The sequence below is a fragment of the Pseudophryne corroboree genome, chromosome 11, assembly GCF_028390025.1.
Source record: "Pseudophryne corroboree isolate aPseCor3 chromosome 11, aPseCor3.hap2, whole genome shotgun sequence".
Classification (NCBI taxonomy): Eukaryota; Metazoa; Chordata; class Amphibia; order Anura; family Myobatrachidae; genus Pseudophryne; species Pseudophryne corroboree.
Window position 1 is genome coordinate 44923242 of NC_086454.1, and position 19000 is coordinate 44942241.

General features: G+C 43.5%; 1 protein-coding gene across 2 annotated transcripts in view; it reads left to right on the plus strand.

The window, feature by feature from the left end:
* The window catches only part of LOC134968598 (uncharacterized), an 87327-nt gene extending 68860 nt beyond the window's left edge, over positions 1-18467 (plus strand). Inside the window, exons 1-5 of one of the 2 annotated variants that reach the window (XM_063944103.1) lie at positions 9529-9670; positions 10697-10756; positions 11397-11484; positions 17019-17125; positions 17838-18467. In XM_063944103.1, coding sequence (XP_063800173.1) covers positions 9583-9670; positions 10697-10756; positions 11397-11484; positions 17019-17125; positions 17838-18145 — 651 coding nt within the window. In that variant the 5' untranslated portion in view covers positions 9529-9582 and the 3' untranslated portion in view covers positions 18146-18467. Of the gene's footprint in view, positions 1-9528; positions 9671-10696; positions 10757-11396; positions 11485-17018; positions 17126-17837 lie in introns of those variants that run through there. The other variant, XM_063944104.1, reaches the window with a different exon arrangement.
* Positions 18468-19000: the final 533 nt, after the last annotated feature.

Sequence of the window (19000 nt, forward strand, 5' to 3'; positions counted from 1 at the left end):
GAAGTCCAGGTAGAGAGCATTTTGTCCCTCCTGGAATGGGTCACGTTGGGGGGTATCCACAATCTAAAATAAACTCCCCCGCCTTCCACCGGGGACCCTCTTGTCTTAAGTGCCACGGGGCACCTGGCTTAATCCGGCCCTGGTACTGCCCTTTAGTCTTTCCTAGCAGGAAGCTACGGCTGCATCTAAATCTGGTACGAGGGTGGGAAAGAAAAATCTACACCTTAGTAGGTCTCTGATTATTAAGATGAAGAGAAGGGAAGGAAGAAAAAGCTAGGTGATCCCACCATTGCATACGGTGGCAGCATTTGTACTAAGGGCCCAATTCAGAGATGGAAGCTTTTGCAATAGCGGCTGCGACTTTGGGCCTGATTCTGATGTGTCTGCAATGTGTCTGGTCAAGATGAATACTCTCCCTAAACTGTTATATATTCTTAAAACTTTACTGATAAGAGTTCCAGACTCCTGGTTCTGGTCCACACAATTGCTAATACAACCATATGTATGGTTCCGTAAAAGGCCCCAGATAAGCCGTAATGTTATTATGAGACCTGTTCGGCGAGGGGGTTTTCAATTGCCAGATATGAAGACATATTACCATGCAATATTGCAGTGCCGTAACTAGGCATTTTAGCGCTGTGTGCAATGCCCCATCCGCACACACCTAGTTACGGCACTGCAATATTGCTTAATAGAATCTTGGACTGGACTAGGAATTGGGAGTGTAAACAATGGGTGGAGTTGGAAGCCCTATATATGCAGCAATACTCAGAAATTTTTCCCTGGCTCCATCCCCTCCCTAAGCCTTCCTTTGCGCACCCAACTATTTCTCCTACTCTCTGTTTCTGGAAGACATCGCGTAAATGGTAGAGATGTGCACTTGAAATTTTTCGGGTTTTGTGTTTTGGTTTTGGGTTCGGTTCCGCGGCCGTGTTTTGGGTTCGACCGCGTTTTGGCAAAACCTCACCGAATTTTTTTTGTCGGATTCGGGTGTGTTTTGGATTCGGGTGTTTTTTTCAAAAAACACTAAAAAACAGCTTAAATCATAGAATTTGGGGGTCATTTTGATCCCAAAGTATTATTAACCTCAAAAACCATAATTTTCACTCATTTTCAGTCTATTCTGAACACCTCACACCTCACAATATTATTTTTAGTCCTAAAATTTGCACCGAGGTCGCTGGATGACTAAGCTAAGCGACCCTAGTGGCCGACACAAACACCTGGCCCATCTAGGAGTGGCACTGCAGTGTCACGCAGGATGGCCCTTCCAAAAAACACACTCCCCAAACAGCACATGACGCAAAGAAAAAAAGAGGCGCAATGAGGTAGCTGTGTGAGTAAGATAAGCGACCCTAGTGGCCGACACAAACACCTGGCCCATCTAGGAGTGGCACTGCAGTGTCACGCAGGATGGCCCTTCCAAAAAACACTCCCCAAACAGCACATGACGCAAAGAAAAAAAGAGGCGCAATGAGGTAGCTGTGTGAGTAAGGTAAGCGACCCTAGTGGCCGACACAAACACCTGGCCCATCTAGGAGTGGCACTGCAGTGTCACGCAGGATGGCCCTTCCAAAAAACACTCCCCAAACAGCACATGACGCAAAGAAAAAAAGAGGCGCAATGAGGTAGCTGTGTGAGTAAGGTAAGCGACCCTAGTGGCCGACACAAACACCTGGCCCATCTAGGAGTGGCACTGCAGTGTCACGCAGGATGGCCCTTCCAAAAAACACTCCCCAAACAGCACATGACGCAAAGAAAAAAAGAGGCGCAATGAGGTAGCTGTGTGAGTAAGGTAAGCGACCCTAGTGGCCGACACAAACACCTGGCCCATCTAGGAGTGGCACTGCAGTGTCACGCAGGATGGCCCTTCCAAAAAACACTCCCCAAACAGCACATGACGCAAAGAAAAAAAGAGGCGCAATGAGGTAGCTGTGTGAGTAAGGTAAGCGACCCTAGTGGCCGACACAAACACCTGGCCCATCTAGGAGTGGCACTGCAGTGTCACGCAGGATGGCCCTTCCAAAAAACACTCCCCAAACAGCACATGACGCAAAGAAAAAAAGAGGCGCAATGAGGTAGCTGTGTGAGTAAGGTAAGCGACCCTAGTGGCCGACACAAACACCTGGCCCATCTAGGAGTGGCACTGCAGTGTCACGCAGGATGGCCCTTCCAAAAAACACTCCCCAAACAGCACATGACGCAAAGAAAAATTAAAGAAAAAAGAGGTGCAAGATGGAATTGTCCTTGGGCCCTCCCACCCACCCTTATGTTGTATAAACAGGACATGCACACTTTAACCAACCCATCATTTCAGTGACAGGGTCTGCCACACGACTGTGACTGAAATGACGGGTTGGTTTGGACCCCCACCAAAAAAGAAGCAATTAATCTCTCCTTGCACAAACTGGCTCTACAGAGGCAAGATGTCCACCTCATCATCATCCTCCGATATATCACCGTGTACATCCCCCTCCTCACAGATTATCAATTCGTCCCCACTGGAATCCACCATCTCAGCTCCCTGTGTCAGCATCAGCAGTCGCTCCAGACTGCCCTGCATCACCGCCAGCGGGTGGGCTCGGAATTCTGAGCCTTTTCCTCGCACCCCCAGTTGCGGGAGAATGTGAAGGAGGAGATGTTGACAGGTCGCGTTCCGCTTGACTTGACAATTTTCTCACCAGCAGGTCTTTGAACCCCAGCAGACTTGTGTCTGCCGGAAAGAGAGATCCAAGGTAGGTTTTAAATCTAGGATCGAGCACGGTGGCCAAAATGTAGTGATCTGATTTCAACAGATTGACCACCCGTGAATCCTTGTTAAGCGAATTAAGGGCTCCATCCACAAGTCCCACATGCCTAGCGGAATCGCTCCGTGTTAGCTCCTCCTTCAATGTCTCCAGCTTCTTCTGCAAAAGCCTGATGAGGGGAATGACCTGACTCAGGCTGGCAGTGTCTGAACTGACTTCACGTGTGGCAAGTTCAAAGGGCAGCAGAACCTTGCACAACGTTGAAATCATTCTCCACTGCGCTTGAGACAGGTGCATTCCACCTCCTATATCGTGCTCAATTGTATAGGCTTGAATGGCCTTTTGCTGCTCCTCCAACCTCTGAAGCATATATAGGGTTGAATTCCACCTCGTTACCACTTCTTGCTTCAGATGATGGCAGGGCAGGTTCAGGCGTTTTTGGTGGTGCTCCAGTCTTCTGTACGTGGTGCCTGTACGCCGAAAGTGTCCCGCAATTCTTCTGGCCACCGACAGCATCTCTTGCACGCCCCTCTCGTTTTTTAAAAAATTCTGCACCACCAAATTCAAGGTATGTGCAAAACATGGGACGTGCTGGAATTTGCCCATATTTAATGCACACACAATATTGCTGGCGTTGTCCGATGCCACAAATCCACAGGAGAGTCCAATTGGGGTAAGCCATTCCGCGATGATCTTCCTCAGTTGCCGTAAGAGGTTTTCAGCTGTGTGCGTATTCTGGAAAGCGGTGATACAAAGCGTAGCCTGCCTAGGAAAGAGTTGGCGTTTGCGAGATGCTGCTACTGGTGCCGCCGCTGCTGTTCTTGCGGCGGGAGTCCATACATCTACCCAGTGGGCTGTCACAGTCATATAGTCCTGACCCTGCCCTGCTCCACTTGTCCACATGTCCGTGGTTAAGTGGACATTGGGTACAACTGCATTTTTTAGGACACTGGTGAGTCTTTTTCTGACGTCCCTGTACATTCTCGGTATCACCTGCCTAGAGAAGTGGAACCTAGATGGTATTTGGTAACGGGGGCACACTACCTCAAGAAATTGTCTAGTTCCCTGTGAACTAACGGCGGATACCGGACGCACGTCTAACACCAACATAGTTGTCAAGGCCTCAGTTATCCGCTTTGCAACAGGATGACTGCTGTGATATTTCATCTTCCTCGCAAAGGACTGTTGGACAGTCAATTGCTTACTGGAAGTAGTACAAGTGGTCTTCCGACTTCCCCTCTGGGATGACCATCGACTCCCAGCAGCAACAACAGCAGCGCCAGCAGCAGTAGGCGTTACACGCAAGGATGCATCGGAGGAATCCCAGGCAGGAGAGGACTCGTCAGAATTGCCAGTGACATGGCCTGCAGGACTATTGGCATTCCTGGGGAAGGAGGAAATTGACACTGAGGGAGTTGGTGGGGTGGTTTGCGTGAGCTTGGTTACAAGAGGAAGGGATTTACTGGTCAGTGGACTGCTTCCGCTGTCGCCCAAAGTTTTTGAACTTGTCACTGACTTATTATGAATGCGCTGCAGGTGACGTATAAGGGAGGATGTTCCGAGGTGGTTAACGTCCGTACCCCTACTTATTACAGCTTGACAAAGGCAACACACGGCTTGACAAATGTTGTCTGCATTTCTGTTGAAATACTTCCACACCGAAGAGCTGATTTTTTTGGTATTTTCACCAGGCATGTCAATGGCCATATTCCTCCCACGGACAACAGGTGTCTCCCCGGGTGCCTGACTTAAACAAACCACCTCACCATCAGAATCCTCCTTGTCAATTTCCTCCCCAGCGCCAGCAACACCCATATCCTCCTCATCCTGGTGTACTTCAACACTGACATCTTCAATATGACTATCAGGAACTGGACTGCGGGTGCTCCTTCCAGCACTTGCAGGGGGCGTGCAAATGGTGGAAGGCGCATGCTCTTCACGTCCAGTGTTGGGAAGGTCAGGCATCGCAACCGACACAATTGGACTCTCCTTGTGGATTTGGGATTTCGAAGAACGCACAGTTCTTTGCTGTGCTTTTGCCAGCTTGAGTCTTTTCATTTTTCTAGCGAGAGGCTGAGTGCTTCCATCCTCATGTGAAGCAGAACCACTAGCCATGAACATAGGCCAGGGCCTCAGCCGTTCCTTGCCACTCCGTGTGGTAAATGGCATATTGGCAAGTTTACGCTTCTCCGACGACAATTTTATTTTAGATTTTTGAGTCCTTTTTTTACTGATATTTGGTGTTTTGGATTTTACATGCTCTGTACTATGACATTGGGCATCGGCCTTGGCAGACGACGTTGCTGGCATTTCATCGTCTCGGCCATGACTAGTGGCAGCAGCTTCAGCACGAGGTGGAAGTCGATCTTGATCTTTCCCTATTTTTGGAACCTCAACATTTTTGTTCTCCATATTTTAATAGGCACAACTAAAAGGCACCTCAGGTAAACAATGGAGATGGATGGATACTAGTATACTTATGGATGGACGAGCGACTGCCGACACAGAGGTAGCTACAGCCGTGGACTACCGTACTGTGTCTGCTGCTAATATAGACTGGATGATAATGAGATAAAATTAAAATATATATATATATCACACTAGTACTGCAGCCGGACAGGTATATATTATGTAATGACGGACCTGCTGGACACTGTCTGTCAGCACTGCAGACTCCTAAAGTAAGCTACTAGTATCAAGAAGATAGGAAAAAAAAAAAAAAACCACGGGTAGGTGGTATACAATTATGGATGGACGAGCGACTGCCGACACAGAGGTAGCTACAGCCGTGGACTACCATACTGTGTCTGCTGCTAATATAGACTGGATGATAATGAGATAAAATTAAAATATATATATATATCACACTAGTACTGCAGCCGGACAGGTATATATTATGTAATGACGGACCTGCTGGACACTGTCTGTCAGACTCAGCACTGCAGACTCCTAAAGTAAGCTACTAGTATCAAGAAGATAGAAAAAAAAAAAAACACGGGTAGGTGGTATACAATTATGGATGTACGAGCGACTGCCGACACAGAGGTAGCTACAGCCGTGGACTACCGTACTGTGTCTGCTGCTAATATAGACTGGATGATAATGAGATAAAATTAAAATATATATATATCACACTAGTACTGCAGCCGGACAGGTATATATTATGTAATGACGGACCTGCTGGACACTGTCTGCAGAATGCGTTTATAAAAACACCACACGACGAGTGTTTAACTTTTTCAGGCAGACAATCACAATATACTGGTGGTCAGCAGACAATCACAATACTGGTGGTCACTGGTCAGTCACACTGGCAGTGGCACTCTGGCAGCAAAAGTGTGCACTGTACTTAAATGTACTCCTGCTATAACTGCTCCCCAGTCTCCCCCACAATTAAGCTGTGTGAGCAGTGAGCACTCAGCAGTCAGATAATGATATACAGTATATGATGCAGCACACTGGGCTGAGCACAGATATGGTATGTGTGACTGTGTCACACTGTGTATCGTTTTTTTTCAGGCAGAGAACGGATTAATTAAACTGGTGGCACTGGTCACTGGTCACACTATCAGCAGCAAGTAGTACTCCTCCTATATGCTCCCCAAAATTTGTGTCTCTCTCTGGTACTCTAGTCACTCTAAACGGAGAGGACGCCAGCCACGTCCTCTCCCTATCAATCTCAATGCACGTGTGAAAATGGCGGCGACGCGCGGCTCCTTATATAGAATCCGAGTCTCGCGATAGAATCCGAGCCTCGCGAGAATCCGACAGCGGGATGATGACGTTCGGGCGCGCTCGGGTTAACCGAGCAAGGCGGGAAGATCCGAGCCGCTCGGCCCCGTGTAAAAAAACCTTAAGTTCGGGCGGGTTCGGATTCCGAGGAACCGAACCCGCTCATCTCTAGTAAATGGCCCCATATTTCTTCCATCTTCGGCCCCTTGACCTCTTTTCTAGCTAATGTGGACTTCACGCCGGGATTCACTCTCTCCGACTTTAGTACATGGGCGATGGAGGGGCTTTTCAGGGTCATCCAGCTGACGACTCCGTCGGGAGTTAAACAATTCTCAGATATTACAACAAAATGGAATATTACATTTTCTTATTTTTGGAAGTACCTGCAAGTCAGACACTTCTTGAAATCAGGTGGTAGGGTCTTCCATGCTTCTAGAGAATTGACGCCATTCCAGAGACTTTGTGTTGCTCCAAATAACCCAACCCACATGATTTCCACCTTGTATAAGCTGTTACAATTTGCTACCTCACAGACCCTTCCCCTATTTGCCTCAGCATGGGAAGTAGATTTGGGTCACTCACTCTCAGATAAAGAATGGGAAGCGATTTTTCTTAAAGCTCATAGCAGCTCTATTTGTATCCAGGTGATCCCGTCTGCGTTTTCTCTGACACTCCCAGTAAACGGTCAGTTGCCATCCACAAATGGCCTCTTCCTGTCAATCTCCTTGCGATCGCCCATGCGAATGGATTTTTTGCACCATCTCGTCACAGGGCGCTGATGCCCGTTGCAGCTGTGTGACGCGCCGGCGCAGTGCAGTGCATACGCCATTCAGATCTGATCGCCCGCTGTGCGAAAACGCACAGCAGCGATCAGATCTGAATTAAGCCCCATGTGCACTGCAGGGGGGGCAGATATAACACGTGCAAAGAGAGTAGATTTGGGTGGGGTATGTTCAAACTGAAATCTAAATTGCAGTGTAAAAATAAAGCAGCCAGTATTTACCCTGCACAGAAATAAAATAACCCACCCAAATCTAACTCTGCACATGTTATATCTGCCCCCCCTGCAGTGTACATGGTCTTGCTCATTAGCTAACAAATTTGCTGCTGCGATCAGGTCTGCATTGGGCCCTTGGCTCTTTTTATGGTTTTTTTTAAATCCAGATCCAAAACCACCTTCTGCTTTAAAAGGAGGGGTCGAGGGGGACTGTGGGAGTCATCGGTGTACCGGGCCCCAAGATTTCTGTTGCCGGCCCTGACTGTATATGCATTAATGACAGTATTTTGTGTTTAATTAAACCCTAAAAATAGAAATATCAATTAGCAGTAGAGGCTTCTACTGACCCCCAACCAGATTTGTCAGGTAAGAGCGGTCACGTAAATATATATTAGAGGTGTGCAATTTGGTTATTTAGAAATCTGAACTACCCGAATTTTGTGGAACCGAGCAGAGTCCCTGTTCGGACCTCCCCGTGGTCAAAAATTTGGATTTTAAATCTGGATATCAGGGTTTTGGATTGCATGGCATGATTTCATTTTTTATCCATTTCCAAGAAATCCAAAACCGGCTTTTCAATCCGAATTCCGAACCAAAACACTTGAAAGTGGCTTCTGCAAAACCAAAACACGACGATAAAATTAGAACCAAAACACGAGACTATGCACATCTCCAATGTTTATATATTTCAACCTCAAAATGCCGGGATTTGCAGCAATGAAAAATTAGTTGTTTTAAATCCTGCGGCACAATAACGCATACAGTTGTAGCTTATTCAGCAGCAGTTGCTGCGTACATGCAGACCAGCTCATTTACCCGTCTGTGCATGTGCAGCATTGCAAACGTGCGTGCGCATAGGTTAAAATGCGATTGCATCCCAGGAGGATGCAATCTCATTTTGATTGATAGAGGCAGGCGGCAGGGGGCAGTGGCATTGCAGCATTGCGGGGGCGTGGTCCAGACAACGAAAGTGTGACCGGACCATTTTAGGGGCCGCCACATGACGTCAACCACAGCCGCTGCAAGGTAAAAGAAAGTGGCACTGCGTCTGAATATGCGGGCTACCGCTCTTTTAATGCAATCGCAACGCAGGATGGCCCTTATCATGCTGGATGGCCTTGCCCTGCGCTGGGCGGAAACATTTGGTGTACCCCCATGCCGACTCTTTCACTTTGCAAAATGAACGACATGTACATGACATTCCTATGAAATGAGTTGTATTGTGTGACTCAGCACACCCCGTCCAGTTACAGTTCACTTCCCGCTAACCTATGAATCATTAACCCATGGGTACCGAGAGTATTTTTGTGGCCACCAGACAATATGGAGAGCATTTTTGTGACTGCTACACAATACTAAGAGCATATTAATTACTAATACACAATACTAAGAGGATATTAGTGACTCCTACACAATACTAAGAGGATATTAGTGACCGCTACGCAATAATAGTATTGTGTAGCGGTCACTAATATTAGATCATATTAGTGACCGCTGTGACCACCAGACAATACTGAGAGTATTATTGGGACCTCCAGTCAATATGGATAGCGTTAGTTTGACCGACAGACAATACAGAGAGTGTTATTGTGACCACCAGACAATTTGGAGAGCATTATTGTGACTACCAGACAATATGGAGAGCATTATTGTGACTACCAGACAATTTGGAGAGCATTATTGTGACTACCAGACAATATGGAGAGCATTATTGTGACTACCAGACAATATGGAGAGCATTATTGTGACTACCAGACAATATGGAGAACATTATTGTGACTACCAGACAATATGGAGAACATTATTGTGACTGCCAGACAGTACAGAGAGCATTTTAGTAACCACTCCATTTATATTGCATTTTATGACAACGGGTGGAGGTAAAACATACATATTTATTTTTCAGTTTTGTCAACAATTTTAAAAACACCATATAAGCCTATTGGGCCTAATCCCAGCTAGCTGGCTCCATGCAGTAGGTCACAGGTGGCATTATGATATCACTATGACATCACAGATACTAGGTGGTAATAAATTGCTGCTGCTGGGAGGTGTGGCTTTGATAGGTGAAGTAGGAGTTGTCGTCTAAGGACGAAGTTGAGAAGAATGATGAAGATTATTCTTTTTGCGATTTTTCTCATGGTGAGCTTGCTCACCATGGGGACCCAAGGCCGGCCTATATATCCATCTAAAGGTAAAAGAGAATTATTTCTAGGATTTTCTATTAGTAAGGCTTCAAAAACAAAAATAAATAGGATTACAGGCCAATTATCATAGCGAGCCCTATGGCTAATGCGCCCGCCCTATTTGTTGTTATTAGTATTTTAATTACATAAATATATGCCATTTCTTTTTAAACATATTGCAGTATATTACATTTTACTATGTTTTACATTATGGCAATTTGAAAAAAGAAGATTGAACACCCGTCACTTTATCAGACAGACAAGTGTTATGTTATTATTATATATACACTACACTGTCTCTTATTTCCTTCTTTACACCGTGTGGGGTATCTTAGGGAGCGCCAGCTTCCAACACCCCTCTTATTCTGTATGTATTTATTACAGCATTTACCCGCCCACATTACGTGTCGCTGCAATATAAGTACCGATGTAATTCCTGTTCTGGTAACACTACAGTATAATGTCACTGCCAGAACAAAAGCATCAATAATGCTTCATTTCTGTGTCCGGGTTTTCTTTATTCTGTGTCTAGTATTTATAGGGTGTTTTATTATTACTACAGAGCAAATAATATAAATACAGTGTGTAGATAGACAGATAGATGTATAGATAGATAGATAGATAGATAGATAGATAGATAGATAGATAGATAGATAGATAGATAGATAGATAGGGCCATATAAAACACACCACATGCCTATTGAGCCTCATCCCAGCTATCTCGCTCCATGCAGTAGGTCATAGGTGGCATTATGACATCATTATGACATCATAGACACTAGGTGGTAGTAAATTGCTGCTGATAGATAGATAGATAGATAGATAGATAGATAGATAGATAGATAGATAGATAGATAGATAGATAGATAGATAGATATGCTCTCTTGTGAGTCTCCATGCACTATTACATGACTGGGTCACAGAATACTCTGTAGTTATGTAATGTCTAAGTAATACACATGTGACCTTCTTATTAAAGACACACAAACACACACACATATGTATAATGTATGTTTTTCTGTTTATTTTTAAAGGCTCGGTAGAGGCGCCATTGGCGCACGCTGCTCAATCGAGGAGCTTTAATTGGCATCAAGGTACAGTAATTGTTGTATTTGTTGCTCTGCACCAATTTCCTTGATGTATAAGTGTAAATGAAGATATTTACCGTGTTGGCTGGGAATGACATTATTAGTCCCCTATAGTTACATACTCCCTTATGGTTATAGCAATGTGTGTCAGAGAGGCGCCTCAGGCAGCAGTACAGCTCTGTAGGCGGCACACATAGGCCTGTACATGTCACTGTCTCATACACCACTCTGTGACAGGATTACTGGTCAGTTTCTGAATTACACAGGAGTCAGCCATTTTTATCCTGGCCATAAATAACCACACACGATAGGCCGGCAGCAGTCATGTGCGCATTGTCCCCTTCCGATAGGCTCATTATCAGCACCTCAGCTGTTCTCAGGTGACACCCGGCCAATTGGCAGATATAAGTGGCAGTATCACAGCATCCATTATGTAGGCAGCTTACACATACCAGCCTTACTGATGTGATCTGTCTCTCTAAGGGGGTGTGCAATTAGCCCTGTTAAGCCCTGGCATTGGGGCAGTGGTAAATTACCGCAGCTAATCGAATACGCCATAAGTGTAATAATTCCCCATATCCAATGTCTCTATATACATGTAACGTTTCTCACGTGCATCTCTCATCTGTCTTTCTTTCCTGAACAGTTACACTGGACTGGAAAACCGTGGGTACCATCATCGGTTTCCTCGGCCTGGTGATACTTGCCGGAATATGCCTTTGCTGTACTGCATAGTAAGTTACTAACATTCTGTACACATTATATTACATTACATAGGTGCTCTAATCTTAGATATTTACTTTTCCTGAAGCGCTTGTCACTTACATATGATGGAGGAAGCCATTTTGTGTATTTAACCAATATTCATAAGGATGCAGCCAAACACCTCACCAGGACCCATTGCCTCATGAATATTGCTCATCAGGTGCCTCAGTGACACCATTGGTACCCAGTGAATGGATAGGCTGCATTCCTGTGCATTTTGGTTTAACCCATAAAATAGCTGCCTTGTATAGTACAGGAGGAGACATCTATTTTACCTTATCACCTATCTGGGATGTATGAGGAAGTATGGGTTTATTTTATGGGCAAAGTCTGGTCATATGTGTAAATGATGAGGTTTCTAAGTATACTGTATATAGAGCAGTAGTGGTTTAAGACCTCAGAGGGCAGAACTAATGGGTGCTTACACGGGGTATGTGTACCCATAGAGGTGAAGAATTGAATTGCTCCGGTGGATACCCATAACATTTGGGCACCCGCAAAACAACTGAATTCCCCCCCCATTGAGTCTGTACCTAGTAAAGGGTGAGCACATAGAGTCAGAGCCGCTTAAAGAGAGTAGAAGACAAGAGACAAGTATCACTGGAAGTGAGGATAGTGCTAGGGATGATATATGAGGAAGAAGGGTGAACAGTTGGTGGGTGAACTGGGGAGAAGAGTAGGAGAGGGGAGGAGGGAGCAACAGAATTAGGATGAGGGATGGATGGTAGGCTCTGATGAAGGTGTACCTAATACTATTGAAATTTCTAAGTGTCCTCTATCCTGCGCTCCCCCTAGTTTAAGCAAAACAAACAGAGAGGGGTGGATCTTTACTTATCTTAGATCGGGTATTTTTCTCCCAATGGTACACCTTCTTTATACCCCCTTGTGCTGTCAAACGGGGTGTATATTCATTCAGAGGTGATACATGTAAGAGAGAGGTCAAAGAAAACACTCTAGTGCATTAACCTTTTAACAGTTTAGGCCACAATTCTTTATCGGAAATTGTGGAATGTAATGACAAGAAATGTTTATGATAAAAAAATTTCTGTTTAATGATTCAAAAAAAGGTTCAAAGAAAAATCAGATGATAAAATCCAGGCATAGAATTTTCATCACATAGAACAAGATTCTCATATCCAAGCAAAGTATGAGGGTGGCTTCCTACCAGATTTGGGGTTTTGTAAGTGCACCAAAATTTGTCGCTGTATTGATGTTGCCAACGTCCCCGGGAACGGTCAGCTCCAAGCAATGGGCACCTCGTCCTCTCCTCGTCCAGGTAATCAGCCACCAGGATGTCACAAGTCAGCCAACGCGTTTCGATCCGTGGATCTTTTTCAAGGCATGTCCTTCTGGCTCCTCTTCCCAGCTATTTATACCCTTATAGATTGATACTCCCAAATACTGGGAGGAGCCACTCCCATTTACAATTCAATATGCATACATACATGTTATAATCATCCTATATCCTAATCTAAAAAGGACACTCTATTCTGTACTGTATGGTGTACCCATTCAGGCAAAAATCGCAATTTAAAATGTATATATTAAATAAAAAAACCATAAAATATAAAAATATCGTAACCGGAAGTGCTGTGCGCACCCCCGTTCTTTTCCACAAATTCTCTAAGAGGTTGGTTCCGCCTTGTGGTTTGCAATGGTAAGGTTCCCAGTGTAGTTTCCGGTCACCTGACCGTTCTAATCACTGGTTCCCGCCAACAGAAAGACTCCGGTCACGTGACGTGACCGGAAGTACCGTCACCGCCATTTTTGAAAATCCCAAAAACGGACCAGATCGGTCCTGGGTGTTCCTTCCAATTTAATGTTTAAAAACCATGAATGGACATTGAAAAACACATTCTCCCGAAAAGGTGCAATCATTAGCTCATAAAAATCGATAGATTAAATTCGGCAAAATACGGCCGGTCATGTGATCAGACCGGAAGTCCCCTTTCGGCCATCTTTCTAAATCCAATACATACATATTAGTTCAATGGTAAAGTAGATAAAGCAATTCCTGGACAATTTATAATGTAGTAAAATTATACAAAATCGCCATGAATGTTAACAATATTGAAAACAAGATGAAAGATATAATATTACAAATAATAAAAATAATACAATTATGTACACATTTCATATTTGTATCTAAATTGATTCTTCTTGGATACTTGAGATGGTTCATATTCAGGGATTCTTTTCTCCAAAATCATATGGTCAAAAATAAGAATTGTGATACTCCAAACATTATGTGGTTTTTCTAATATGAGAAAAAAATGTAATAAATAGATTAATTAAACATGATGTAATATCAGATCTCATACATTTGAAGGGGCTTATTCTTATGTAAGGAACCACTTGACCTCAAAATCCTTATTTAAACCCCCCGGAATCAAAGTTTTTAAGGAATGTATGTATCGCATCTCAGTTTTTGCTAAAATTGCTGATACATTATTACGCCTCCAGCTCCCTTTCACTTGTTTAAGTGCACCAAATTTAATAAGGTGTTTTACATCTTGATTGTGGATTTTTTTGAAATGAGCTGAAAGTGCGTGGGTTTCCACACCATTTTTTATGTTGCGTAGGTGTTCGGCATATCTTACTTTCAAGTGCCGGCTAGTTCTACCAATGTAAAACAAATCACAACTACATCCCAAAAAATATATTACATTTATAGAGGTGCAAGTTATGAATTCCTCAATCTTAACGTTTTGACCATTTATATCTACCTCTATACATTTGTTAGGTCCCCTAACCGATTTGCTGGGAAATGTCCAGTATATCAAAAGAGAAGGACTATTCCATGGCTTTTATCACAAATTTTAATGTGCAACATAAACAAATTGAAAATATATTTAAAAAACACTGGCAAATCTTAAAAGGGGATCCACTATTGGAGTCAGTACTCCCTGAACGACCTCAATTTATCTATCGGAAGGCTAAAAACATAAAAGATAATTTAGTAAGGAGTGCTTACTCACCTCCTAAGGCTAATGTTCGCACCCTTTCGAAAGGTTTCTTTCGATGTGGAATTTGTCGTATGTGCAAATCGGTTAGGGGACCTAACAGATGTAAAACACCTTATTAAATTTGGTGCACTTAAACAAGTGAAAGGGAGCTGGAGGCGTAATAATGTATCAGCAATTTTAGCAAAAACTGAGATGCGATACATACATTCCTTAAAAACTTTGATTCCGGGGGGTTTAAATTAGTGATGAGCGAGGTTCGGTTTTACTCGGTTTTACTCGGTTTTACTCGGTTCTCAAAACGGCATCTTATTGGCTATCCAAAACACGTGACATCCGTGAGCCAATAAGATGCCGTTTTGAGAACCGAGTAAAACCGAGTAAAACCGAGTAAAACCGAATCCGCTCATCACTAGTTTAAATAAGGATTTTGAGGTCAAGTGGTTCCTTACATAAGAATAAGCCCCTTCAAATGTATGAGATCTGATATTACATCATGTTTAATTAATCTATTTATTACATTTTTTTCTCATATTAGAAAAACCACATAATGTTTGGAGTATCACAATTCTTATTTTTGACCATATGATTTTGGATAAAAGAATCCCTGAATATGAACCATCTCAAGTATCCAAGAAGAATCAATTTAGATACAAATATGAAATGTGTACATAATTGTATTATTTTTATTATTTGTAATATTATATCTTTCATCTTGTTTTCAATATTGTTAACATTCATGGCGATTTTGTATAATTTTACTACATTATAAATTGTCCAGGAATTGCTTTATCTACTTTACCATTGAACTAATATGTATGTATTGGATTTAGAAAGATGGCCGAAAGGGGACTTCCGGTCTGATCACATGACCGGCCGTATTTTGCCGAATTTAATCTATCGATTTTTATGAGCTAATGATTGCACCTTTTCGGGAGAATGTGTTTTTCAATGTCCATTCATGGTTTTTAAACATTAAATTGGAAGGAACACCCAGGACCGATCTGGTCCGTTTTGGGGATTTTCAAAAATGGCGGTGACGGTACTTCCGGTCACGTCACGTGACCGGAGTCTTTCTGTTGGCGGGAACCAGTGATTAGAACGGTCAGGTGACCGGAAACTACACTGGGAACCTTACCATTGCAAACCACAAGGCGGAACCAACCTCTTAGAGAATTTGTGGAAAAGAATGGGGGTGCGCACAGCACTTCCGGTTACGATATTTTTATATTTTATGGTTTTTTTATTTAATATATACATTTTAAATTGCGATTTTTGCCTGAATGGGTACACCATACAGTACAGAATAGAGTGTCCTTTTTAGATTAGGATATAGGATGATTATAACATGTATGTATGCATATTGAATTGTAAATGGGAGTGGCTCCTCCCAGTATTTGGGAGTATCAATCTATAAGGGTATAAATAGCTGGGAAGAGGAGCCAGAAGGACATGCCTTGAAAAAGATCCACGGATCGAAACGCGTTGGCTGACTTGTGACATCCTGGTGGCTGATTACCTGGACGAGGAGAGGACGAGGTGCCCATTGCTTGGAGCTGACCGTTCCCGGGGACGTTGGCAACATCAATACAGCGACAAATTTTGGTGCACTTACAAAACCCCAAATCTGGTAGGAAGCCACCCTCATACTTTGCTTGGATATGAGAATCTTGTTCTATGTGATGAAAATTCTATGCCTGGATTTTATCATCTGATTTTTCTTTGAACCTTTTTTTGAATCATTAAACAGAATTTTTTTTATCATAAACATTTCTTGTCATTACATTCCACAATTTCCGATAAAGAATTGTGGCCTAAACTGTTAAAAGGTTAATGCACTAGAGTGTTTTCTTTGACCTCTCTCTTACATGTATCACCTCTGAATGAATATACACCCCGTTTGACAGCACAAGGGGGTATAAAGAAGGTGTACCATTGGGAGAAAAATACCCGATCTAAGATAAGTAAAGATCCACCCCTCTCTGTTTGTTTTGCTTAAACTAGGGGGAGCGCAGGATAGAGGACACTTAGAAATTTCAATAGTATTAGGTATTCTTTCTAGGGATGAGGGTAACATCCCACCTCTGAGTGTCCACTAACCCGCAGCTCGATAGCGCAATTTTTTTCTGGTGTAAAATTTTTTGTGAATCTGATGAAGGTGTGTGTTTTTGTTTTAGCGGCCGTTTGAAGCTGAAAATATCCAGACTTTTCCTCTTTGACCAATTACAAAGTACACTGTATACACAATGCAATTGTCAATATACATTTTATTCTGGGGTTTTATTATGACCATCTATTGCATTGGAATACTGAAAATGAAAAAATAATCATTTATAATCACCTTCAGTGAAGGTGTCATTATGGGAATTGCAGAACGTCATTAGAACAATGAGTTAGACTATGAATATGGCAGAACTTGAGTAGAACACAAAGAGAATGAGAATTATGGCTCAGTGATGATACATTGGGGGAACAGGTCTGTGGGCTGCGCTCTGTGCACTATTGTACCCTGACAGCTTCTCATTATTGTTACATTTCAGCTTCCAAGCACTAAAGGAGTATCTGAGTAACATCTTCCAGCAGCTAATTTACGGAGTAGTGCAAGATGACATCGAGGCACTACTGCAGCAACATCTACCCAAGCGAGGTAATTATACTTATTTCTTCTACGAAGTTGTCACTGCCAGGCATGTCTTAAACTGAGGCAGCCAACACTTGCACTGCGCACTTGTCTTACTACAACTGTCAGTAATAATTCTGTATAGTTACTAATTTACATACCACATTACTGCAGAGGGTCAGGCAGCCACCAGGGGAGCCCTCAGTTGTGTTCTATAAAACTATCACTTCAGTCCCTGCACCACTGGAGCTTACAGTAATGTTTTATCACTCACACAAATACACAGGATCTACCAGTATGTTTTTGTCAGCGTATGCTGATACTTGTAGTTTAGGAGGGATGTTTAGTTCTGTCAGGCAAGATACAATAGCTCATATGGCATGCAGTACCCTGAGCACCTCAAGGGGGAGTATTACACTTACAGTACATACAGTATACACACCCTACTGTACAGAGATTATGCCTGTCCACCTCAGATCCACCACTCCAGGCATTATGTGCGTGTTTCTGCACATGTACAATGTAGAACAGCATATTCTTACCATGGGCTTGTGTCCAACCCTCAGTAGGGCCCATGGCGCCACCAAATCAGTAACACTTGATATTAGGACAGTGTTTTATATTACACATGGTGACATCACTCCTGCTTTATTATAGCTTCATAACTAAGTCTAGAATAGTCATTGTTTTTTGTAGTTCTGTACTTACATTTTCTCATAATTTCTTTCATGGTCAACAGCTGACAGATACCTGGAACTGGACGATGAGGATGATGAACCCCGTGGAAAAGATCACTACCATGTGGAACACGAGATGGGACATCATCAGAGAGACCACCGCCAGAAACAACATGTGGCAGAGCGTTATAACATCGTACGCAACGGGAGAAAGGACCCCAGGCAAATGAAGAAACAACAAAAACCATCCATAAAGAAGATCATTAAGAAGCCCATCCAGAAACTGAATGTAAAAAAATTTGTGCCGAAAGCACCCAAAATCGTCCAGAAACTGAAGGTGCCCAAATTCATCAAAAAAATTAGGCGCTAAAAATCACCATTCAGGAGGGACGGCATTAACACCCTGTCCTGTGGTGATTTTCTGGATGAAGGCTGTTTCTGGCTTCAGAGGCTCGATGGTGCCTATTCCATTCTACTGGCCGGTCCTGCCTTGGATGCTGTGGGCACTGACCATCGTGCCGCAGACTGCAAACATCTTGGAGGCCTCCTGCTGGTCTCTCTGTCATTCCTGGTTCTGCCGCTGACACCGCACTCTAGTGCTGGGCTACGTGGAGCTGGTCTCTGCTGTGGCTTCTTATCCATTCTGAGTGCTGGTGGTTAACAACAAAAATTTGCCTAAATTAATAAAGATCTTCTTGGGCACTTTTGTGTATTTGTAAATTGAAAACATACTTTAAGGTATTGGAAAACAGCACACAAGGGCATCAAGCATTGAGCTAGGAAAGGATTAATTGGTGCAACTTTGTATTAACTATGAAGCGATTAAGGGGTAATTCAGACCTGATTGCTAGGGTACGATTTTTGCAGCCCTGGGATCAGGTAGTCGCCGCCTACAGGGGGAGGGGAAAAGTGGTGTGCATGTGTGCGTTCGCCTTTGTAGCAGAGCTGCACAAACATCAGTTTGTGCAGTCTCTGCTCAGCCCAGGACTTACTCTGCCGCTGCGATGGATTGCTGGTGATTGTGGCTAGAGTTGATGTCAGACACCCTCACTCCAAACGCCTGGTCCCTCCTGCTTTTCTCTGAACACTCCTTTAAAACCGTCAGTTGCCACCCAAAAATGGCCTCTTCCTGTCAATCACTTTGCGATCGCCCATGCGATTGCTTTTTTCGCACCATCCCGTCGCTAGGCACCGATGCCCGGTGTAGTCATCCGACACGCCATGC